At 35.0% G+C, this 26,798-nt stretch overlaps 1 protein-coding gene across 1 annotated transcript; it reads left to right on the top strand.

Annotated features, from left to right (window-relative positions):
* LOC106714860 (pancreatic lipase-related protein 2) lies at nucleotides 1-25,852 on the top strand. Its single transcript, XM_014507979.2, has 8 exons — nucleotides 1-85; nucleotides 18,799-18,856; nucleotides 19,395-19,533; nucleotides 22,375-22,488; nucleotides 23,860-24,011; nucleotides 24,342-24,562; nucleotides 24,840-24,996; nucleotides 25,241-25,852. The coding sequence occupies exons 1-8, from the start codon at nucleotides 37-39 to the stop codon at nucleotides 25,332-25,334; spliced, it is 984 nt and encodes a 327-aa protein (XP_014363465.2). The 5' UTR covers nucleotides 1-36; the 3' UTR covers nucleotides 25,335-25,852.
* The last annotated feature ends 946 nt before the right edge of the window (nucleotides 25,853-26,798 follow it).

Below are 26,798 nucleotides of genomic sequence, written 5' to 3'. Positions count from 1 at the left end.
TGGCCGCCACGAGCTGTCGGCGTCGCACGTAACGCCATGTTTCGCGCAGTGTCAGTCGGCTGGAAGAAATATTGGTGGGGAACAGGTACGGACGCAACAATCATAACATCCTCAATAATGTCCCGAATTATTAATAATGTCTCGAACGCAATAAAGCAAATAAACAGGGGCTCTGATTATTACTCAACGGAATAAACGGTTCCATATATTTAACTAACGCAAAATTTTCGCGGTTTTTTTTTTAATATGTTTTTAAATAAGAATTGAATTGGTACGTGTTTTTTTGTTGTATTTTTCTTGTATTCTTAATGAATTTATGAAATATTTGATATAAACATTGTTTATAGAGTATATTTGGCAACAATTTCGTTACGCTCAATGGTTGTTGCCGGCAGTTTCAAAGTACAGCGACGGATTTGTTCGCCCCAAACTATATTTACGTACTACTTCGTTTGACGTCGGCTCTTGTTCGGTCATCTCCGCTACACGTGGTTGTTGTTTGACAGGTGATAAGAAAAATCGTCAACAAAACATTTGCTTTCCGGTTTTCAACGCTCTTTTGAATCATCCTTATCGCGATATTTTATCTGACCTCGCAATGGCTCTATCGTTTTTTTTTGTTCCAACTTTCGGAAATGTTCGTTTGCATTTGATTGCGTAAAAGTAAAATTTTAAAATGAGTTAATTACACTAATTAAGAATATTCACAAAAAGTTTCTGAAATAATTGCAACATCGCAACGCATCGTGAAGTGCTATTACTAAATTAATATATTTGAATATACTGGTAAAACATACAACTAAGAAATTATCTACTACATTATGCTGATTTATAAAAAAAAAATTGTCACAGAACGACGCATTCTCACGTTCTCCACTTTTTTGTTATCTTAACTCGGATTGGACTTTGACTGCTTATAAGAAAACAGAAGGCTTTATTTATGTTGCAAAAACAATTCGACGGCAAAAAAAATTGTGAATACTCTGACGTCTACAAGATAGGCATATTAAAATAATAATGAAATAAAATAACAAAAATGTCCCAAAAAAAACTTAAATGTATAACATTTATTCTAACTTTGAACCACATCAGAGAAAACGTATGGTACTAAACAGTACCATACGAAAAGAATTGAGGTTATGCTTAACAAATCTCTAATAACATAAGAAATTATTTTGTCATTTATATATATTTATCTATTTATACTAATAAAATTGGAGTGGTTGTATAATGTAGAGAAAAATTTCATAATCAAAATGTTTTTGTGTTACTGATAACGAGAAAAATAATTTTTTAAATGGTCTGTCTGTACGTCTATCCGCAAGGCCGCTTTTGTTCCGGGTAACCTACGAAACGGCTGGATCGAAATTTGACAGGACTTTAACAAGAAGGTAGGTAATCCTGCACTGACGGAGTCGCTGCCGACCGCTAGTTAATTAATAATTTTGTCATGCAGTCCTTAGTATTTTCATACTACTTTTTATGTTACGAAGTTTTGAACGAACTTCTCCGTCACATAAATTCAAGTTTAGCTTAGTTCCGTCATCTTAGAAACTGGTCGTTTAAACACTTTTAGTCATTGTTACGTTGATACATTTTGTAACCGCATTACAATGAGTAATTAAGCCTTAATCAAAGTTATATTTCAGCAGTTATGGCCAAACTGATGTGCCAATAAGATGAACCAATATTTTGCATGCGGCAATTGTTGGTCCATCGTGTTAAGCGTACTCAGATTCGCTGCCGTTAGTTACTATCGGCACTGAAAATAGTATTCCTATATTCCAATCTTTTATCGACTTTTAATATATTTTAAGTCGTACGTAATCTTTCAGAGAAACAATTAATAATGTTTGGAAATGTACCAAATTAAATCAAGACTTTGAGAGAATTTTTATTGAAACTGAACCAAATCCGGTTGAATTTGAATAGAGGTTTTTAATCGCTTCGAGAAAGGTTTATGTGTTTTCAATTTTATAAGGTTTTTATGGTTATATCACGTTATCTCATTTTACTCATGTTTCCCATATTTACGACTGAACTCGTGTCGTATAACATTCAATACGAATACAAAGAACGCAATAATATAAAACAAACAGTGCAGACAATGTCTACTTCAGTTACGCCCTATTTACGTATGCATTACTGTCGCCAGGGTTCTTCTTTAGATTAAGATATAGACAGATAAATTTATGATTTGAATAGATTAAAATCAAAAAATATTAATCTTTGAATTTAAAAAAAAAGGAATTTTCGTAATCATTGAAAAATCAAAGAATTTTTTAATGTGGTCTATCCAAACTAAACATAGTGTATTTTGTATGTTTCTATAATTTTCTAACAATTCCCACTGCAGTGATTAAATTACAAAAAGGCTGACTGATTCTGATCTCTACTTAAAACAATGGTATTCCAGAGAAATGAATCTATCTTATCAGCGATAGACGCCAGCAACAACAACATCTGTTGCATGAATGGGCTGGCTCACTCGTTGGCGATGCAATACCACGACCACACAGGAGACAGCCGTGAAGTGGAAGTAATTCCGCTTTTCGTCTTATCAGTGTCCTATCAGGAGCCCTAGTTATAGTCATCTTTCTCTTCCCATCCTTTTCTTATACGCATTAGAACGTAGGGAACACAGAAGGGACGCATAAGAAGGGAAAATATTATCTTTCTGTACCTCCCTTCCTCCGTATATTAAAAGTAAGTAAGGGGTCTGCAATTTAGGTGGTCGCTGACTCATTTACCACCTTACAATATAAAAAAATGAATCGAACGTAAATTCTCTCGTCACAATCGGTTCAGGGGGAGCTTCCGTTCGCGAAAAACCCACTTACATACATACGATAAACCGTCAGTCAGATATTATTTATTTTTAACAATCAACAATAAGTATTTGAGTCTGTACTCAAATAAGTACAAGTGGATTACAAATCGTTTCATTGATGGCAATTTATATCAATTTGTAGGGTTTCGTTGTTCAATCAAGTGAGGAATGTCGTTACTTCATACTTACTGATGATTCGCTTATTTAATTGATTAAAATCAGTAACCGTAAATGAACGAAACAATTTGTAAATCTTTATAGCTTAATCTAAAATTAGAAAATCTGTATAGATATTTCTCCTTCGTAGAAGTGAAGTGTGTAAGGAAAACTCGTCTTATGGAGATTCGGAGTCTCTGCTTACCCAGTTATGTTTACGGTGGCGATTATATTTTTGTTATTGTATTTCTCCTATAATATATATGAACGGCAACAGCCACCTTAAACATGTATGCTAGGTGATTAATATTAAATTCATATAAGACAAAAACCAAGGCTACAAGTTGGAAATTTTATCGGACCTTGGCGCAAGATGTCAGGGTCGAAAAACATTAAAGGTTAAGTAAATTTTGTAAATGATACTTAAGACAATTTTGTATTATAGTGTCCTTGATATTCGTAATGATGATAATGATGAGGATTTATAATGATATTAAGAACTAAAGCCTAAAGTCCAAACTATGGTTGCTACTTGATGTTATAGTTTCTAGATTGCAAACGATTGAAACGTTTTTTTCACATAGAACACCTCCTATTATGTTTTACGATATAATTTAATATTTTGAGAAAATTTAATATCTCAGTCTTATTTTTAATATAATCAAAAAATACTTTGTAGATACAGTGGAATACGCAAACATATATATAATTTTTTAAATAATCAATTTCAAGATTTTTTATTAATGTACGATACTGTCTTCCAAATTAAATGTAACATGTGTTTAAGTCTGCACGACATTTGCAGTGTAAAGGTTAGGTTACATTTTGAATAAATACATCTTTTTTCATGTTAAACATTGCTTCTAATCGAATACATTTAACAGTCAAATGATTTTTTAACGCGAGGAATCGTATGTACGAGTATGTCACATTATGGTAGTTATGCTTGTGTGTGCACGGTAATATGTAATAATATGTTCGGGCAACGTGTTAATTAAATTGATTTTATATCTATTAAACCACTAGTTGTCGCCCGTGATTCCGTCCGTGCGAAATTAAAAAAAAAACTATGTGTTCTTCCAGGCTATGCTCTACATCTATGCCAAATTTCATCAAGATATGTTGAGTCGTTCTGGAGATACCTACTACCTTACTTCTACTACCTTCTAACAAACATCCATCCATCCGTCCAAACTTTCGCATCTATAATATTAGTAAGATAATAATAATACTAGCTGTCGCCCGCGACTCCGTCCGCGCGCAGTTAAAAAAAAAATGAAAAATAGATGTTGGCCGATTCTCAGACCTACTGAATATGCTCACAAAATTTCATGGGAATCGGTCAAGCCGTTTCGGAGGAGTACGGGAACGAAAACTGTGACACGAGAATTTTATATATTAGATAAATATACTAATATTAGTAATATTTGCAACGGTTTGCAATTTGCAGACTTAGGCTGCATCAACACAAGCTCCTAAAAATTATATTCTGGCCTTCATAAATCAAATGTACACGTCTTTTGAATTTATTTAAACTTAAACTTAGTTGTAAAATAAAAACTTTTAATTGTATATTTTAATAATAGCTCATAGTAAAGTTAAATATGGAACAGGTTGCAACTGCTTACGCATTTCACTCACCCCAGCGACCACCCTCACTACTGACCTCAAATAGAACCTACGCAACACTGACCTGGATTGTGTCATTAAAAATTCATCTATGCTGTATCAGACATACTCGTACTATAGAGAGATGAAGACAGTCGCGTGTCTTTGACATCAATTTATCTCATCTAGTGATATCTTATAAGAGCAAAGTGAAATAGATAAGGTTTATCTAATTTACTAGCTGTAGCATGCTTTAGAGCGTTTTTTTATTTCAACAAAACGTATCTTAAGTTTGTGAATGAAACACCAAAGTTAGTTTGAACTAGGAACATAAAATTAAACGAAGTACTTAAAAAAGAAAATTAAGATTAGAGAAGACTAATTGCATCTTACTCTAGCAATAAAAACGTTTTTAGTTTTCAGGTGAAATTAACAAAGAAACTAATACATAAACTAATATAGCCTGTATTATGAATGAATTCAAAATGTAACAAACCCATAAAGCACGGGTCAAGTGGTTGCAATATCTTGTGAATCACGACGTTATTCTGTAATGATACAGTATTTTTCCGATCGTGTCATCCTATTTACATAATTGCTAAGGACATATTATCATAACGGTTGCTTATTTGATACCAACTCGTTGTTCCGGGTATCGTCTAGGATAATTTCAATATTGCACAGTGGCATTAATATTTACATATATATTTCACTTTTGGTAATGCAATGATTTATGAAATCTTGTCAATTTCAATTCAAGTAAAAGAAATAAAATCGTATCAATAGTTTAGTAACACATTCAAAGTTTAAAATTGTTGTACATTTGGGTAACAATATTTTATATTTTTATACAATATTATAGGTTTTAAAAAGGAAAGTTTAGTCGAATTTAATCCATCGACCAATAACTTGTTATCTTAGGAAGTATCTTCATGGTTTTTATTCTGTACTTTTAAACTAAAAACGGAACATGTGGCCGTATTGTTTGGCAACGACCGTCCCTTGTACCCGGGTACTAAGCACCTGGCTTCGCCGCTCGCCGCACACTGTGCAAATAGAATGTCAGCCGGCGAACATGACACCCTTGTTTGTTAACATGTGTATACGCCACTGGAACATGCAACAACTAAAAATTGTATCGTATTTACTACTGACAAGAGGGTTATTTATTGTTTTTATACATATACATATGTCCATAATATCTTTTTGTTTATTTTTAAAATCATTGAGATAAACTGTAACTGTAAGAAAATAAATATAGAGTGATAAGTCTTATATCTAATTAAGCCTTCTTTTTATCAATTTTGTAGTCTATATAAGTAATAAGACTTTTGTAAAAATAGCTAGTAGCAGTAGCGCACTGAATTTTAAAATAAGTAGAGCGCATTAAATACGACATAATTACGTATTTTGTTTCTCTGAGTTATTAGTATGCTGTGAACGAAAACTGGCTGCGATGTTGTTGAACTGGAGGACTGTTTGCATCAGTGAACATTGGGGTTTTTAACTTGAACGTACAGATAGAATTAAAAACTTAATGTTATTTTTATTTTAAATTTATTTAATCATCAGTATTTAACAGATAAAACTATCAAGTTTAAAGAATAGTGTAAACAAAATGTATTTTCATACATTTTGATTAATTTAGACTGTGCAAACTTAATCATTCATTTATATTTTTACCTTTCACATACTCACTATCTAAAATTAATTCGTACCACAACAATTGACGCACTAGGATGAACTCAACAACCTTAACTCAATGTGAATGTAAAATACATGGCATATAATACTAATTTTTTATATACTACGAGTATATAACAAAATTAAGAAGTAAAATGACAGTTGAACAATTTTTTAAACTTTGCAAATACATAGTATGTTTTCTTTGTAACCACACTAGTTAACCTGAACAACAACGGAAACATGTTCTAACAAACGTCGCGTTGATTGGATGTCTCTATTGTTTTTTTTTTATACAAAACGCAACGAGATTGAGTGATTGCTTTTATAGAAAAATATGTCATATATGTAGCCATTGTTTTTATTCACAGTGTACGCAGTTGAAAACTGATTGCCATAATAAATACATACATACACATAAATTTGTATAAACTATATTAAACTAGCTTTTAACCGCGACTCCGTCCGCGCGGAATAAAAAAAAAAAAGAAAACGGGGTAAAAATTATCCTATGTCCTATTCCTGGTTCTAAGCTACCTGCCCACCAATTTTCAGTCAAATCGATTCAGCCGTTCTTGAGTTATAAATGGTGTAACTAACACAACTTTCTTTTATATATATAGATAACATAAATTACGGATTTATTAAATAAACATTAATATTTTACTGTTGAAATTGGAGGTCAGAAAGTAATAATTCTATATTTGGATAGTTGTAAGGAGAGACCAAGACCGAACAAAGTATGGATGGATTGTGAAAAAGAGGATACATGTTAGTAGAGTTGCTTCAGATAGGATATATGAAAAAATACCTACTGTGTCTATTCTCCGCTGAGAAATGAGCGCAGGAAAAAATTATGAGATTCGATAATGATAACAAAAAAATAAGTATAAGCTAGTATTTAAAGTCACTGCACATTTATATGTATATTGCGGAAATCATGGTAATCCTACCAATGTGCAATATGTTTGTCCATAGATGATACAGTGTGCGTTGCGGGCAATGGAACGTTGGATTGTGGATTGTGAATCGCAATGCTTAAACATTATAAGTCTGTCAACAGTAAAAGCAATAAAGCAATGTCTTTTTCCTATTAAAGATTACTAACATATTTCGCAACATTCTTATGGGAGAATATATAAGTAATTCGGAAAGGCTTACATCTAACGAAATATTACAGAATAAAAAAAATACCAAACGTGGATTTCTACTATCAAAACTTTCTCAAAAAAGCACATTGTCGGTAGAGATAACAATTATTTATTTTATTCGACTATTCCTCAGTGGAAATAACTAAACAATAGCAACTAGCGGTATGTAGATATTGCATTGAATTGCTTCCCGAATTTCAGATCAAATATTTGCGAAATGCTCAACCTGTACTCGTGTTGGACAGAATCAAAATTTATTTTGTAAAATTTAGAGAATGGAAATAATAATGTGACATAGTAATTTAATTTCCATGAAATACGAAAAGTTACGTCAAAAAGAGAAGAAGAGTAAATATACCCAATCATTATTTAAACAGAATTACATCAAAAACAATAATTATGAAGTGCCTCATACAGTCAAATTAGTAAAATTTTCGTCAGATGTAATTAACTAATTTATTAATAAAAATTCGAAAACTATTTCAAGTGGTATTCTTAGTTTTGAAACATCTCATTAAATACACAACAAACTAAAAAAAAGTCAATTAAACACAACATTTTCAATTCAATTCCTCGCCGAAGTAATCAGTATGCAGTAAATGTTCTCTCTGCAGTGGTCAGTCTCAACATGCGGACGCCAGGCGCTGCTCCTAGAACACTAATTGCATATTTTTCTACCTAAAGTATAAACTCTAACTTTAATAAATATAATTTATATGATATTTGAATAAACCGAATCTAATGTATTTATAAAACACTAGCTTTTACCCGCGACTCCGTCCGCGCGGAATAAAAAATAGAAAACGGGGTAAAAATCATCCTATGTCCGTCTCGTAGTTCTAAGCTACCTCCCCATCAATTTTCAGCTAAATCAGTTCAGCCGTTCTTGAGTTATAAATAGTGTAACTAACACGACTTTCTTTTATATATATAAGATAGATGGATTTCATTTAAACAAAAGATAGTCAAGATCAATGTAACATCTGAAAACTGATACAAAATCAAAACATAGTGTTAGATTACAGATAAATTTATATTTAGATATGAATATAGAATAGACTCGATAGAAAAAATATATAAGGTGAGTGAATGTAGAAATAATGTACCAGTCAAGGTTCTTCAAATGAAGTTGTTTCTACAGAGTATGATAAGATTTTGATTTACATTTCAAGGTTAGGTAGAATGCGTTAATTTACTGTTCAGAGAAACAAGTGCAAGCTGATTCAGAATAGTGACAATAACTTTCTATAAGTCACGTAATTATCACGTATCAGTTCCATACATTATTGAAATGCGTTATGGAATCGCTAAGGAGCGAATGCACTTTGTCTAGCGGGGCAGATCAGCGACTACATTTATTTTATTGAGGCACATTTTTAAAGTGAAAAATCATGTTATTTCCTCTAAACATATTGTTCGTATTAATTTCCAATATCGAAACCTAAAAACTCACAATCTAAACGATATTGCTGCAATTCACGGGGTAAATTAAAAAAAAAAAAAACATTGACAAAATGAATTCTAGGTATTTCAGTGTAGGATATTGCATTTTGTGTAATTTGGTTTGCCGTATCAAACGAATTTTGTTGCAACACTGTAGCTGCTAATAATTTACGTCGGCTAGCAATGAATCACCGCGCACCGACAAATGTGAGTGTATGTTTTGCCGGTTTGCGTAAATTGAACTATATTCATCCAATTTTACGCATGAAAATATGGTTGTAAAATTGTAAAATAAATTTTGTTTTACTACAATTTTCATCATTATCTCCTGCATATATACTTTTAGTAAAATCTACAACATAAATCATCTAGTTAACTCCTATAAATTTTACAATACTCTTAATGACTTACAAATTAACATTTAAAGCAAGTTTTAAATAAAAACGAGCCATGAAAAAATTTGATTACTATTTTTATCAAATAATTTTGTAGCATAAAAGTTAACTCAATAAACGCAAATACGAGGAAATAAAAGACTCATTACCACAATTCTTTGGGTTTCAACAATTTATTAGGACCTGTTAAAAAGTTTATAGAACGAAAAAGAATCGCCTGAACTAGTTAACGATTCCAACGCGGCGATATACAGAAAAAAGTTGGAAGTTATGCGTTTTGAAAGCAAATATTTTTAACACTTTCTGTGAAGTTCGATCGTTATGCGAACGACGTTAATATATTATGAAAACTCCGTTTGGTATAATTGAAAAGAAATTTCTTTAGGCGTGCGCTAAACTTTTCAATATTTTATCACAGGTTAGGAATTTTATTCTGAAAGTTTAATCGCGAAAATTTTTCTGGGTGAACCGACCACGATTTTAGACTCAAACAGATGCTACGACAGATTTAAGTTCTCAATTAATTATTAACTGTATCTTTATAAATGTTTTCATGAAATAAAAATAAACAAGTTTACAAAGAGTGAGGAAAATCGAAAATACTTCGAAAGCATTGTGTAAAAGATGCTATGTATAAGAATATCTTCTTACTCCTATCTTTCACGTGCTTTCAAATTTGACGGCTAATGGAGGCATATAGAAGAGAAATACATGCTATGCCACAGAAGTTTTTGAGACGTCTTTAAGCGTTTACCTGTAAGAGAGTAAAATATGATAATGACGAAAAAGAATAATTTTATGTATATTTTTTATTCGTTAACTTAACTAAATGTATTATTATTATAAAAAGAATAATCCACTTTTACGTAAGCTGTTCTGTATTTATGTTTTTTCCAGCACTAGATACGTAATCTGCGTTAGTCTCAGCATCTAGGTCACACAGAATTTAGGCCAGAGCTTTAAGTACAATACGTCTATTGATTTACGTACATGAAATTTTGTACTAACTCAAAAATAAGTGAAATATCATCATCATCATCTTCATCGCCTTCATCATCTACCTGCCCTTTTGCCAACAGGGAGTCGGCGAAGTTTGTACTACGCTTCTATACATATCTATTAGCCGTCATATCTGAATTCACTCCTTTACGCATGCCTTCTTTTACAATATCCATCCATACTTTCTTCGGCCTACCTCTGCCATTGCTGCTGTAAAGGATGGCGGCGATGCAGCAAAATGAAAGACAGTTTTTCAAACATGGGTGCGCACAGTACGTTCGACGGACGACATTCGACTGCCAAGTGCCGTCCACCCTCCAAAATCATTTTATTTTTTATATTTAAAAACTACTAAATATTTTTACATCTACCTTGGTAGGTTACAGATAACAAATAGTATTTATGGAATTAATGTAGTAGAATACAACAAAGAAATTAAACAAAATTATATGTTACAATATCAGTAAGGTTAAATCACAAATAAAAACATTATGACGGCTTTTAAGTTCTATCGTCAACACCGCCCCCTAGTGCTGACTCCTCAGCACTACAAACCTATACCTCAAGCAATGCTACTCTAGTTACTGGACGCTTTAAAACGCCCGTGCGCGTTTGCACATCAACGCAACGCACTCTGCCGTCCTCTCCGGCATGGGCCGCACTCACTACGCCATGCTTCCACGAACCGCGTTCTAACTGAGGGTGACAATCAATACGTAATCCCCTACTGATAATGCTTTTGCCTCGTCATTCCATTTTTGTCTAGGTAACAATGTTGGGAGATATTCTTTTAACCAACGAGTCCAAAACAAATCCGCAAGCCTCTGTGCTACTCGCCAACGCTTGCCTAAATTACAAAGGTCACCTTTATCGTACTTACCGTAAGGAGTTCCACTCGAAGAGGTACCTATTAGAAAATGGTTAGGTGTTAAAGCCTCTGGGTAATTAGGATCAGTAGAAACATGAGTGATGGGTCGGCTATTGATTAAAGCTTCCACTTCGCACATCAGAGTAGACAAAGTATCGAAATGTGGTGCTCGTTCCTTAAGTACGACCTTCAATGCCGTTTTGACAGAGCGTACCAATCGCTCCCAGGCACCACCCATTTCTGGAGCACCTGGAGGAATAAAACGCCATTCTATGCCTCTTACCAAACCGTCGTCCTGAAGGCGTTCAAAATTCAGCTCCTGGAGACTGCGCTTAAGCTCGGCATCTGCACCTCTAAAGTTGGTTCCATTATCAGAGTATAAGATCTCTGGGGTTCCTCTACGCGCAATCATCCGCCGCAGGGCCATTATGGTCGCATCGGTTGACAAACTCTCGGATAATTCTATGTGAACGGCTCTGATGGTTAGACAAGTAAATAAGACACCATACTGTTTAAGTCGTTTTCTACCTGAGGTGATCTCCATCGGTCCGAAAAAATCAACGCCCGCAGAGGAAAATGGACGCCTGTGGTGCTGGAGACGTACCTGTGGCAGGTCCGCCATGCGCTGCGCGCGTGGCGCTGCTCGTCTGTGCCGGCAGAACAAGCATCGTGCCGCCACTCCGCGGACGGTAGGGCGTAACCTTATTACCCAATACTTTTGGCGGATTTCATTAACCACCATCTCGTTCGCTCCATGCAGGGCTCGCCGATGATAGTCCTCGACGATCAGTTGGGTAATCTTATGACGGCCATCGACTATGACTGGTCTACATGCGCTGTAACTTACCCCGTCTGCCTTATCAACTCGACCTCCTACACGTAAAATGTCCCGGTCGTCCAAATACGGAGTTAACTTAAGCAAGCGACTATTCTTAGATACACTTTTCTTTTGCTTGAAAGAATCAATTTCCAAAGAAAAACTATCTAATTGAATTTTCTTTAATAATAGTTCTTCTGCCCTCGACATAAGATCTACATTAAATGTTACCTTTCTTCTACGGCATCTATCTATAAACATAAGTACTCGAGCTGTCGAGCGGAGCAACCGTGACCAGGACGAGAATCTTTCTTCGTCTGGTAAACATAAAGCGAGGTTAGTGGGAGAGCTAGCGCCGATAATATTTATACTACGTTGCTCGCAAGCTACCTCTTCAGATATTTTTTCTGAGCTGCTTAGGTCTGCGGGCCAACTCACTTCTGGAAGTCGGAGGTATGCTGGTCCCTGGAACCACTGGTTGTCAATGGTGAGCGGTGGGGCGTCCTCACGCGTAGCAACATCTGCTACGTTCAAGCCTGTTGGTACGTACCTCCATTCCATGACGCGAGTCAACTCGTCTATCTCGCCCAACCTGTGGGCGACGTACGGTTTGAACGTACGTGGATCGCTTCGAATCCATTGCAAGACAGTTTTAGAATCTGTCCAAAAATACCGTCTAGTCGGTGTGATGTCGGTGTGCTCCGTCCGGACCGTGCTCGCCAAACGTGCAGCTAGCAGTGCTGCTTGAAGTTCCAACCGGGGTACGGACACCGGTCGTAACGGGCTCACCCGACTTTTGCTAGTGACAAAACAAATGAACACCTTACCATCCGTGCGAATAAATCGCCAATAAACAACTGCTGCGTATGCCTTCAAGGAGGCATCGCAAAATATATGCATCTCGGTGTTGATTATTCGTTCAGGATCATCTGAGTTTGTTTGGGGATAACAATCAGTCCACAAACCTGTGTTGTTGTACCAACGCGGGATACGAAGTTGTGCTAATAATTTTAAATCGTTAAGCCATTCTAAAAAACATTCATAATCTTTTAAGTGGATAGGGCAATTCCAGCTCACTCCACTCCTATGTACATTTTGTAAAATTATTTTACCTTTTATAGTTATAGGCGTTATAAAACCTTGCATATCATATACAGACATAATTAAACTTAACATCTTAGCTTTGGTTGGTGGTTCACTTCCATTAAGTACATTATCCGATAAGCGGTTAAATGAAATGTTAAATAAAAATGTGTCATCTGAGGGATGCCACATCAAACCTAATGTGCGCTCGACTACATTTGTGGCTCCGTCTGTAAGTTGTATAGCGCTGCTAGCTAATGACTCATTGGGTAAACAATCAATTACCTGTTTACTGTTGCTCGTCCAACTTCGCATGATAAAGCCGGCGTGCCCATGAATTTCAGTAATAGTTTTTATTAATTTAATTGCTTCCTCTACAGAAGTCGTCGAATGTAAACAATCGTCCATGTAATGATTATTTAAAATAACTTTAACGGCCTCTGGATGTAAATGTTCGTACATGGATGCATTTTTATTTTTAACATATTGAGCTATAAAAGGTGAGCACGTCGCGCCAAATATTAAACACTGCATAACACATACCTTGATCGGAGCATCGTCACCAGCAGAGGGGTCCTTCCATAAAAAACGAAAGACATCTTGATTATCAGGGCTTATCCTTATACGTAAAAACATATCCTTTATGTCACCCATGATAACCACTGGATGAGTGCGGAACCGTAACATTATTCCAAACAAAGAATTATATAAGTCGGGACCTATTAATAAAAAATCATTAAGACATAAACCACTGACCTTAGCTGCTGCGTCGAAAACTAGTCGCAACTTCCCAGGCTTGTTAGGGTTCTGTACGCCAAAGTGTGGTAAATACCATACATGACTCGATGACTGCTCGCTGCTCTTAATTTCCCTCGCATAACCTTCGTCGAACAATTTTTTAATTTCTCTGCTGTACCTGTTAGCATAATCCCTATTGTTGTTAAATTTTTTGTTTAATGAAATCATTCGAGACAAAGCATTATCGTAGGAATCAGGCATAGTAAATTCGTCACTCTTAAATGGTAAACAAACTTCATATTGTTCATTTACTTTACGAAAAGATTTATCTAAAATGTCAACCGCACGAATGTGAGCTTTATTCTCACGACGTAACGGCGATATTCCAATCGAATCTATAGCGAAAGAATTTGTTATTAACTCATTAAGCTTCTCGCCGTCAGAGTGAGCGAGATGGAAGATACTACGCGCGGAGGGAGTGTGAGTGCGACCGCTGTAGCCGTGAATAGACCAACCTAACCAGCATCGAGTAGCATAAGGTTCATTTTTGCTCCCACGAATTATTTGTAAAGGTGCAATAATATGATAATTATCTTCGCCTATTAACAATTTCGGAATTACATTTTCTTTACAGACATAACCCTTTATACATTTTAAATGTTTACAATTAATGTTATTTATAACAGACAAATTTTGCATAGGTAAATTGAGCTTTGAAACTTTGCGAAATTGAATTTTACAATTATAAATATTATTACTATCGGTACTGCTAATGTCCACCGTAACCTTAGGCGTGTCCGCCTGATACACTTCTATACCGAACGCGTCGACGAACCTTACCGCACTAGATTCGCTAGCCACTAGGCCTAACTGGTCGGCTAAGTTCGCGTCTATCACTGACACCGAGGCACCATCGTCCAGTAAGGCATGCGATATAAGTTCAATTCCGGACGGACCGCGTAATTTCACTCTCACCACTTTTAACAACACTTCGTCGCGCGGAGCACTGGAACCAGCGGCTAGATGGGCCACCGTGCCCACCGCGGCGGGCGACGGCGACTGCGCTGACAGGGACTCCGGCGCCGGCAGCGCGGGCGGTTCGCGCCAACTAGGCGCAGGCGCGGGCGAACGCGAGCGATCAGCGGCTCGCGCGTCGGCCGGCGCGTATACAGCTGCTTTATTAAAATGTAATAAGCGATTATGTTGAAGTCCGCAGTTATCGACGTCGCATGGCGGTGCATTGCATTGCATGGCGGCGGTGTGTCGTCGATGTAAACAAACGAAGCAAAGACCTTGCGATTTTACAAATTTCCATCTGTCCCGCCGTAATGCACGCCGAAATATTCGACAATCGGTTAATTTATGTACAGATTTATTACAATATTTGCATAGCTCATTGGCGTTATAGTCTGTAGTACTTAAATTAAATACATTGTGTCTTTTTCGTGTCTTGATTTCTGTCTGTTGACTATTATAATTATCCAATGGAATAGTTCCCACGCTGAGTAATATCTGCGATTCTTGTTTTAAAAATTCGGCTAATAATGTAAGCTTAGGTAAATTATCTAAGCGTTTACTGTAAGCATAGTCTGTCCATTTACTAAGCAAAGTGCTGGGCAATTTAAATATAACTGCATTTATTAACTCTGGGCTTCTAAGATATTCTTCCTTATTTAATGCTTCTAATGTGGCAACTGAATTAATTATTTTAGTGGAAAATTCTACTAAATTGCTTTGATAAAATAAGGGTAATGGTGGTAGCTTCTTTAGCTGTGTTGTGATTTTGTGTACAATAAAATCAGAGCGTCCAAACCTCAGTTCCAGCGTGTCCATCACCTGCGAGGGCACCGTGTTGCCGATGAGCAGGTCTGCCACCGCCTCCTTGGCTGCGCCGCGAAGCGATTTTCTTAACCGCCACAAGTTTTCACTGTCACTAAATTTACATATTTTCGTGGACTCCTCGTAAGCATTTTTGAAGTGAAGCCACTCAACATAGTCACCGTGAAATTCGGGAAGATCTCGTGGGGTGGCGAGGCGGCTTAGGAGCCTGTCCTCTCGCTGTGAACTCGTTTGGGTCATCATCTCCTTCAGTACATGTGCCAGTTGTCGGACGTCAGATGTAGCCTCCCGTGAAGGCTGATCGGTGGTCAGGAACGTCGGATAGGTCCGAGCACGCGGCTCGAGTGCTGCACAAGGTTCCCCTTGGCTATGGTCCAACCATTCCCTTACACTTTCTCTCGTACGTTCGTCTGCAACAAACCGACTTTCGGTGACGTCATCAGCCACCTCCTCCTCTTCCAACTGTGCTAGATCTGCCTCCAGCTGTTTGTCTATGAGCTGCATTCTAATCTCGGCTTTCGCCTGTTCAGCTTTTAGTTCCAATTGCTTCCGTCTAGCGCTAGACGAATATGAACACGATCTCCTTGCTGTTGCCGACCTGAACGTGTTTGCGCTGGGTGGCCTCTTCGGTGTCTCCTCCTTGGCAGCCTGGGTTCCTCGCGAAATTATAACATCGGCTCCACGAGAAGGCTGATGTGCTGCCTCCGGGGCAGGGTCCGAAGCAGACGCTTGGTGCTGCCGCCGCGTAGTTGGCATCATTAACCGTTTTATCCACGCGAAATAAATTTACAATAAGCTCCACGGGAATCAACCAGTTCAAGATGCGGCTCGAAGTGACCAAAATTGTAAAGGATGGCGGCGATGCAGCAGAAATGAAATACAGTTTTTCAAACATGGGTGCGCACAGTACGTTCGACGGACGACATTCGACTGCCAAGTGCCGTCCACCCTCCAAAATCATTTTATTTTTTTATATTTAAAAACTACTAAATATTTTTACATCTACCTTGGTAGGTTACAGATAACAAATAGTATTTATGGAATTAATGTAGTAGAATACAACAAAGAAATTAAACAAAATTATATGTTACAATATCAGTAAGGTTAAATCACAAATAAAAACATTATGACGGCTTTTAAGTTCTATCGTCAACAGCTGCCATTAAATCTTATTACATTAACTTAACAGAAACTGACTTTATTAAAAAATATATATAATAGTCGGCCTGTTTAATATTATCTTAAGCTGACTGTCAGTCCCTGTCATAATCAGAGATAATAGCTATATTGAGGCACCTACACGAGGCACGTTTTATTGTAACGGACAACAGAATTAATTGTGTCACGTTCATAAGCTCCGAGTAACACGTGACGGCTGACGAAGGATGTAACAACTTTCCTTATCCTATCTTTAGTAACTAGCTTTTGGCTTGTTATCGTTTTAATTATTGATTATAGAAATGGAACTAGATGCTTTGATCTTCCAATTTCATGTTAAGTCCATTGCTAAACAGACCGTTTTTATTTAACATTAAACATATTGTTTATACAAGTTACATTCAATTATATCTCCCGTAAATATTCATACTTCAGATAAAATAAACGGTGCATTTTAACATTTTTAAACAGAAGAATTTAAAACTTGGAATCGGTTAGAGCATTTCTCTGAATACAAAAGAATCTCCTCATTAGAAGGAATAAAATTTTCATAGAGAATTTTCATTGTACTGTCGTAATATATATAATGTATACATACGTGCTTAACATAGTAATAATATATACGTGGTCGTTACTTGAATGTTAAGTGTTCAATGTGCATTGCCAAGGAGAAATAACGCCGAAACAGAAAATTCTATATTTTTTTCTAAACACATTAAAACTTTTTCTAACTAGTTATTTAATTTACAAAAGCAACAAGCCTGACTTTACCTCTAAAATACTCTAGAGAAGAATAAGAAAAAAGGCAGTAACAATGTAACATTTATTCACTTTTACACATTATCTTAACAAATACTTGGGTGCAAAAAAAGTCTTGCTTAGGTTTTTGTGCACGTGCAAAATCCGAAGACATTACACATTTTTCCTTGACTACAAGCAAATTAAGGAAAACTTATGTATAATTTTGTGATGACGTTTATATTACACGACTCGTTAGTTTAATACGTCTCGATGGATACAAAAAGAGGTATGTTCACAGGTTTCATCTTTTGTCACTTTGGATGCCAGATACGTTTGCTTAACAAAATGAAAGGAATTATCGTTACGTAAAAAAAAAAAAATTTAACTGTAAAGTAGGCTTCGAAGGTAGTTAATTTCCTTCTGCTCTCTTCTTTAATATTGTAAATCTGTCTTTATTATCTACAATTTTTCTACACAGTTAGAAAATGATGTACTAACTAAATTTATTTTTATAACACTAAAATAAGAATCTTACAAATCCTTCGCAGTTATATAAAACATCACTAGTATGGTAATGGCTTAGGAAGCAATTTTCTCATGTTTTATATGCTGCATTCAAGGTAGAAAAACAACAATCATGGCGGTTAGTCGCTTCGGCAACTTGTACGTAACCTTACCGTTTCTTCCGATGGAATATGTCTTAACTTACATACAGTATATGAACATCGAGGTTTTTAATAATATAAATAATGGTACGGATATTTATTTATTATTAGTTAGTTTTCTAATTGGCTCGTTTTTTTACGTTTTACTTATACGTATGTCGTCCTCTTCTATCGTTTAAAGTAATAGAAAAATCTATATATCTTTCATTATACAAAATACATAATGACCACTATATTCGATTTAACTTTAGGGTAAGAAATATTTATAAGTAAAATTTATATAAAATATTACATTTTATATATTTTTATAATAAACAAAATGAAATCTTAATATTATGAAAAGGTTGGAAGGTTGGATGATGATGAACATGTAGAACATAGTCTGCAAGAACAGAAAGGCTAATAAGTTTTTTTTAACTCCGCGCGGACGGAATCAGGGGGCTACACCTAGTTATATTCTAAAAGCATTTTTAGGTTAATAAGAACGTCGGAATGTGGAACAGTTTATTTATTGTGTAATAAAATTAACATTGTCATTATTACTGCATTCCTCTTGAAATAGTAGTTGTGTGAACTCATTATCAACCATCAATTTTTTTTTTCTCATTATTTTTTCTATTACAGGAGTCTTGCCCGACAGAGGAAACCGAGTCGAAGACATTTATCTGCGCTATTACAACGGGTATGGAATTTTTACATACAGTTTAACAGTTATCACAGTTTTTATTAAATTTGTAGTCAGAATTAAAATGAGGATAATGTTTTGTCCGTTGTATTGTGATATTATCTCTATTTCATACCGATTTTGAAAAGTGAGTTTTCGTCTTGCGCAGTTTTGACACTTCAAAATGTACTACGCTAATGCTTCCGAGGCTTATTAAGAGGATTCTCGGACTTATGTCTTTTCAGTTATAGTTTCTAATTACGCAGCTAAAAATAATTTCCAATGTCGTACTTGTTTTCAACAGGTATGAAGTCAGTTCCCTCGGCTTTCTTACCAAAATCCCTATATCAAAGCTGTGTTAAGTCGCATTTAAACGCTAACAAATTGCTAATATGATTTGCTATCAGACAATCTTTGAGTTCCTTCAGTAAAATATCTAAAATTACTGTGGCGAAAGATATTCGATTAATGTTAATTTACATACAGCGAAATATGTGACCTAATTCCAATAATCATTTTTAGAATCTAATTAACAATACATTCGTCTTCCTCACAGAAGTTCGTCGCAAGAATACATAGACATACCACTGACCCAAGCGGCCGACTTATTCGACGTCAAAGGCTTCGACAAAAGTAAAGCTACTGTTCTCTACATCCATGGCTTCATCGAGACGGCACATCAGGAAAGTATTCAGGTAATTAGGAGAGATCAGTTCATTCCAACGACTTCCTTTAATCTTCCTTTGATTTTCGATTTATTAGTTTTTTCCGGACAGACAGGAGTACAATATTTTGCGATTGTATTTTTTCTTTGGTTCATTATGATCTAATACCTTGACCGATTGTGACTAAAGGGTGTACATACCATCACTCTAGCTTATTAGTCTAATAAAAGAGTTACTATTTACGCTACTATTTTTTTTTTCTTTATATGCCATTTTAATTTGATAGAAATACTGTAGATAATATTCAAACCAAATTCTACACTCTTTCATACTTTAGTATAAGTTACCATACTTACATTAGAAAGTTAAAAATGCTCATGGTACGTTACTTGAAACTTCTTTCTAACAAGTATATTAAAAAACATCTTAAAATACCAACTTTGCATATTACGCTCGATTTGATTCCCCTCGCCGAATGGAACATTTTTAATAGAACTGGTTTCAAAATAACTCTTGAGGTCAACGTCTGACGAAAGCGTTTCTTGTTCAACTTAAAAACACCTTTCATTTGTCTATTATTAAATTATACTAGCTGTGCCCGCGACTTCGTCCGCGTGAAATACTATTTTGGGTAGCATTTTTTTTGAGCTAATTATTTTATTTAACATAGAAAGAGGTGTGCCCGGACCGCGCCAAATGTAGGTCCTGGGTCTCTGCCTACCCCTCTGGGTTACGGGTCGGGAATTATGTTGTTGTTGTTGTTTTTTTTACTTAAACTTATAAAAAATGCCAAAAAATATTAAACTTACAAAATATTCACATGAACATCTTCCCATACAAACTTTCATCCCCTATTCCGTTTTGTTACATTGCAACCTTGAGGGTAAAACTTTTACAAATTCCAAATGTCATATTTATTTATATCAAATCAGCAGCTTAAAAAATAAGTTTAAAGCTTCCATACAAATCCACCCTCACTTTCAGCCTCTTATAACCCTTTTTTCGCGTTAAAAAGTAGGCTTTGTCCTTCCTCAGGCTCTAGACTAAATATTGGTAAGGGTAACATCAAAACATATTAAACAAAACATTCACCAAAACCGAGCATATTGCCTAACAAAATTTCATCCCCTATTTAGCACTCTTGGGGGCAACATTTTTACAAAACTTTAATTTCCTATTTATTTATATAGAATTAGCGACCTCAAAAATAAGTTTCAAGCCTAACTGTAAAAATGACGATACTTTCATACAAATTTCCACCCTAACTTTCAACCCCTTACAAACCCTTTTTCGCGTTGTAAAGTAGTCTTTATCCTTTCTCGGGCTCTAAACTAAATATTTGTAACGGTAACAGCAAAACATATTGAACAAAACATTCAACAAAATCTAAAATAATCCCAAACCAAATTTCATCCCTAATTGTTATTTAGCACCCTTAAGAGTAAACTTTTTTCAAATATTGAATATTAATTTCTTTATATCAAATTAGTAGCCCCAAAAATAAGTTTCAAGCTTCTAACTGTAAAAAAGACGATACTTCCATACAATTTTCCACCCCCTCTTTCAACCCCTTACAACCCCCTTTTCGCGTTAAAATGTAGCCTACGTCTTTCCTCAGGCTCTAGACTAAATATTGGTAAGGATAACATCAAAACATATGAAACAAAACATTCACCAAAACCGAGCATATTGCCAATCAAAATTTCATCCCCTATTGTTATTTAGCACCCTTGGGGGTAAATTTTTTACAAAAATTTAATTTCATATTTATTTGTATAGAATTAGCAACCTCAAAAATAAGTTTCAAGCTTCCAACTGTAAAAAATGACGATAATTCCATACAAACTTTCACCACCACGTTCAACCCCTTGCAAACCCTTTTTCGCATTAAAATGTGCCCTATGTCCTTCCTCAGGGTCTAGACTAAATATTGGTAAGGGTAATAGCAAAACATATTAAAGAAAACATTCAACAAAACCTCACATATTGCCAAACAAAATTTCATCCCCTAATGTTATTTAGCACCCTTGGGGGTAAAATTTTACAAAAATTTAATTTCATATTTATCTTTATCAAATTAGCAGCCTTGAAAATAAGTTTCAACCTTCTACCTGTAAAAATGACGATAATTCCATACAAACTTTCACCCCCACTTTCAACCCCTTACAACCGCTTTTTCGCGTTAAAATGTAGACTACGTCTTTCCTCAGGCTCTAGACTAAATATTGGTAAGGGTTACAGCAAAGCATATTAAACAAAACATTTACCAAAACCGAATATATTGCCAAACAAAATTTCATCCCCTATTGTTATTTAGCACCCTTGGAGGTAAAAATTTTCCAAAAATTTAATTTCATATTTATCTTTATCAAATTAGCCTTGAAAATAAGTTTCAATCTTCTACCTGTAAAAATGACGATAATTCCATACAAACTTTCACCCCCACTTTCAACCCCTTACAACCCCTTTTTCGCGTTAAAATGTAGCCTATGTCCATCCTCAGGCTCTAGACTATCTGTGTACAAAATTTCATTTAAATCGGTTCAGTAGTTTTTGCGTGAAAGCGAGACAGACAGACAGACAGACAGACAGACAGAGTTACTTTCGCATTTATAATATTAGTAAGGATTAGACTACGACATAAAATATAATAGAATCAGAAAAATAATTTTAGAGCTATTTGACAGAAGTACCCCAGAACTGACACTTGAATTAAAACATATTGTCATTCCTTTTCTTTCCTCAGATAATATACAAAAAACAATTGACACTGCAGTCAAAGCCTTCTGAGAGAAATGGCACAAGTCACTCTGCAATAAAAATATGTTGTTTTTTTATTTGGATATTGCATGTGAAAAAAAATGTTTACAGGTCATGGTGAACGCATACCTGGAGGCGAAACCGAACACCAACGTACTGCTCTTGGACTGGTCCAACATGGCGCACGGCTCGTATTTAGTTAACGCAGCTAGAAACACCAAAAAGGTATTTTTTCTTTTCATACCCTCTAGTAGGTTATAAATCTTTACAACCTTTAAAATACATATAGAGATACGCGTAGAGACGCGTGATCTACTTGAAATTTTCACTGGCGATCACAGAATGGGATCATTAAAACTTTAAAATAAAAGTTAATATAACCTGTAAATGAAACTATGGCACGGTGACCATTCCGAGTTCAGGTAAGTTATACCGACTATCAGGTAACTTACTACGACTATCTAAATGGGAATTCAAAAGTAAATTTCACATGTCCATCTTGAGTTTTTAACGAAGCTTTTATGCACTACCGGCCGGAAGTTGAAGCAGGATAAATTTTGAACATACTTTACAAAAAGTCGGCGCTACGCGTCGTCTGGTATTCATGGTCACTTTTAGAAGGCAAACTACTTGTCCACTAGACTGTTGAACCTAGTGTAATATTATGTATATTTATGTCTCAAATTATCATTTAAATTTATCTAAATTTAAATAATAGCGAGAAATAGTGGTATTTATATTTCCCAACAGATGAATGATGACAGATTACCTTCTCATGTAACGCATCAAGGTTTCAAGAAAATCACAAGATAAGTAACAAACGAAGTCAAACAACACGTTGTTTATGACCAATTCATGGAAACCAGTTTATAATTAAAGCAATCGGATGTTTTTTACGCTCTGAATGGAATACAAACTGATCGCATTATCATACACAATTCATTGATACTCGATCAATTATGAAAATCTGAGCAATTGCTATAAATCATTTTTTAAAAATAGGAAGTACCAAAAATATCTCAATATACAGAATACAGATAGGTTTAAGTAATCTATCGTTTTTAAATCCCATGCGAGACAAACTTTTAAGCCGTACACCGACAAAATTTGACAAATTTATTCCGGAACAATTCGAAATAAATTGGAAACGTACCAGACAGGATTAGTGCTCGGGATGAAGACCGAAAAGCTAACATAGTGAGTAGGCTTGTGAAATTTGATACAATTTTAATCCATTAACTTCAGCTTGTTTTATCGGAAAAATACTCAATTTGATATAAATAATAGCATTTTAAGATCATCCGACCCAAATAAGATAAACTCATTTATAGTGTAAAAAGTTCCTTCCAAGGAATTAATTATTTGTTGGATAATATTTTAGTTGTTGCGAAGTCAGAGTAAATATCAAATTAATATAGCGTGTCTAGAAAACAAATAAGTACGTAAGAAATCTTTTGAACCAAGAAAGCAATATGTATTGCAACATATTATTTTAGATAGGATATGGTAAATTGCTTTCTTAATCTTATTTTAAAGATGTGTTTGGAAATTCAGATCTTAACTAGAATAAATTAAATAATACGTGGTACCTTTCAGGTGGGAGCCACAACTGCTGAATACTTAAACAAATTATTTGAGGCCGGACTTCAGTTGGACAAACTTCATTTAATAGGCCACTCACTTGGCAGCCATGTGGCTGGGTATACAGCGCGTGAACTCAAAAACAAATTTAATAAAACTGTTAAAAGGTAATTAGAATAGATTTGTATAGTTAAAATTGCTATTATTTTATAACAGTGTCCACTTCGCATCCGCTAAGCAAAGTATCGATATCTTTTAATATTTTAATAGTTAATGAGGAAATAAAGTCAATGTGTAAAAAAAACAAATTACAAAACATTGTTATTATCGGTCACTATAAATATTACAAACGATGGCACAAGTGATGTTTAGATAAGAGGTTGCAGTATTGCGAACATAGTATTAAAATATGTATGTACCTTCATCTTACATAGATTACGTTTTTAATATACATTATAAACTACCTGTAAGACTGATGTAGATTTTTCTAATTCCAGATTAACAGCATTGGACCCGGCGTTCCCCGCGTTCTACCCGGACGGCGTGGTGATGGAGCACGTGTGCGAGCGAGACGCGGAGTTCGTGGACGTGATCCACACGGACGCGGGCGGCTACGGCGCACCCGTGCGCACCGGCACCGCTGACTTCTGGCCCAACGGCGGCCGCCGCACACAGCCCGGCTGCCCCCGATTTGCGCCTGTGCCACTCTCCGATGATAGTGAGTACACAGCAACTAAGGATTAGCTTAAAAGAACTCCTTCCCCTTGCAAGAATATACGAACTAAGAATATTAGCTCGTGATTAATACGTCTCATTTTTCTTCCCAAGATTATTATCCCAATCTAGTACTTATATTCAAGGAGAGAAATGATAAGAAAATTAAGAATTGGAGTTAACTCTGTTTTCACGGAGAAATTCTGGTAGTTTGTAAACAGCAATGGTTACATAACCGTAACGTGTATTGTAAAAAATAACTGGTATATCTTGATTTTCAGATTTATGCAGCCACTGGCGTTCGTGGAGGTTCTACGCGGAGTCTGTGCGGAACCCCGAGGCATTCCCCGCCTCACCCGCGGACTCCTACCAGAAGTTCAAAGAGAACACCAAGCCTGAAGTGGGCATGGTCTACATGGGTGTAGACTGTGATCTAAGGTAAAACGATATACTAATTTATTTACGCTTTCAATCAACGCTTAGTAAGCTACACTTTCTTCTTTAGCTTTCTTTAAGCTGTATTCTCTCTGTTGAAAGCTACCTACTCTGAGTGTATATAAGAAGATACTGAGTGTATATACCTGGGAATATACTTTGATGTGTTTATGTATCTATTTAAAGATAAGTATTAATTTTTATTAGTTCCTGAGTTTATTGTTTATTATTTATTATTTAATTACAGAGCAAAAGGTTCATACTACTTAACAACGAACGCATCGGAACCATTTGGTAAAGGCATGGAAGGGTTATATCGCAAGAACAATAAGAAGAAATAAATGTTTATGCAACGTTTCAAGCGGTTATATAAATGTGAGATGGTGACATGAGGGAGAGCCACGGGAAACGTTTTATGACATAATATAGATATTATGTACGTTGAAGTTATGAATATTTCACTAATGAGACGTACCTTTGAAATATTTATTTTGCACTGCCGCCCTCATAAAACTGATCTTATAAATGTTTAAATACGAGTAAAATCAAATCCGATGTCTATTAAACTTTAATGTACATTATAGACGCCGTACTAAAACTTAAATTGATCTTAAAAATGCTACGTACAGTTGTAATAATGTTGAACTACAAATAAAACACCGCGCGCCGTTAGACAACGTGTCAGCTGAATCACATCGAATATAAAATACTCATAATTTCAATAACATTTCCGAGTAAGAAAAGACTGTGTTCTTTTATTACCTTGTGTAATTGTAGTCACACACTATGTTAAATGGAACATTTTCGCTGATTTCAATGATTACTGATTCAATGATTATTGCAAATAAAAGCATTTACATGACAATATATACAAACATTGATAGGCGGAGCCTGTTCCGTTGAATTGTTAAATATAATTTGGTATTTTTAAATATTTTATTCTTTGACCACATTAGTTTTAAAATATAATCACATCTTAAATAAATCGAGAGATTATGTTTTATATTATGGCCTAAGCATACAAAAATATGTTGTTCGAATTAAATTAAACAATTGTATACAATGAACAAATTGTATGCAATTCAATAATGTGTTCGAAGAAATCACTTAATTTATTGTATTCGTGTAGTTATAAAATATAAATGTACCTGCACATTTAGTATGTAAGAACGCATATATAATTGTTGTGTAACGTCCATTCCTAAAGTAATTAATTTAATGGTATTTCGACACAGATGAATTTTACGCGATCCAAATCCCAATCTGCTTTAAGACTTTCATAGTTTGATAAAAAAATATTATAATTTGCGACTTTTTTAGACATATCATACATATGTATTAATATTCTGTCCATGTGTTTATCAAATATTATGTTATATACTTTTATGTGTACTTAAATTTTAATATTTATTCTTCGTCGTCTATTTGCATTGTTGTCAAAATGTCAGGATAAATTTATATATACAGCACTTAATTTGACAAACATACAATTATTTATATCGAGATTATGTATACAACATAAGTTTGTTTAAAACTATGATAATAACAACTTAGTAGTAATATTTGTGAATTTGTAATATAAGTTTATTTCTTGCTTATTCGTATTATTATATTAGATAACAAAGTAATTAAAATGACAAGGGGCCAACTAGTTTGATTGATGGCAAGGAAGTTAAAAAAAAAATTCTCAATTGGTCCCATATCATTTTTACTTAAAAGCTAGAATAATTAATGGAATAGAATAAGCTTTCAAATAAATACTTAGACCGGTCTAATATGGGTGTAAGTTTTAATTTCGTGGTAAA

This window comes from Papilio machaon, chromosome 7 (genome assembly GCF_912999745.1).
Source record: "Papilio machaon chromosome 7, ilPapMach1.1, whole genome shotgun sequence".
NCBI classification, from domain to species: Eukaryota; Metazoa; Arthropoda; class Insecta; order Lepidoptera; family Papilionidae; genus Papilio; species Papilio machaon.
This window is presented reverse-complemented; position numbering and strand designations above follow the sequence as displayed.

What these genes read in the sequence shown, in the direction of transcription:
- LOC106714860 (XM_014507979.2), top strand. Translation starts at nt 37, where the DNA reads ATGTTTCGCGCAGTGTCAGTCGGCTGGAAGAAATATTGGTGGGGAACA. An exon ending in CAGCTAGAAACACCAAAAAG is followed by an intron (nt 22,489 to 23,859) that starts GTATTTTTTCTT and finishes GGTACCTTTCAG; the next exon opens with GTGGGAGCCACAACTGCTGA. An exon ending in GGTGTAGACTGTGATCTAAG is followed by an intron (nt 24,997 to 25,240) that starts GTAAAACGATAT and finishes ATTTAATTACAG; the next exon opens with AGCAAAAGGTTCATACTACT.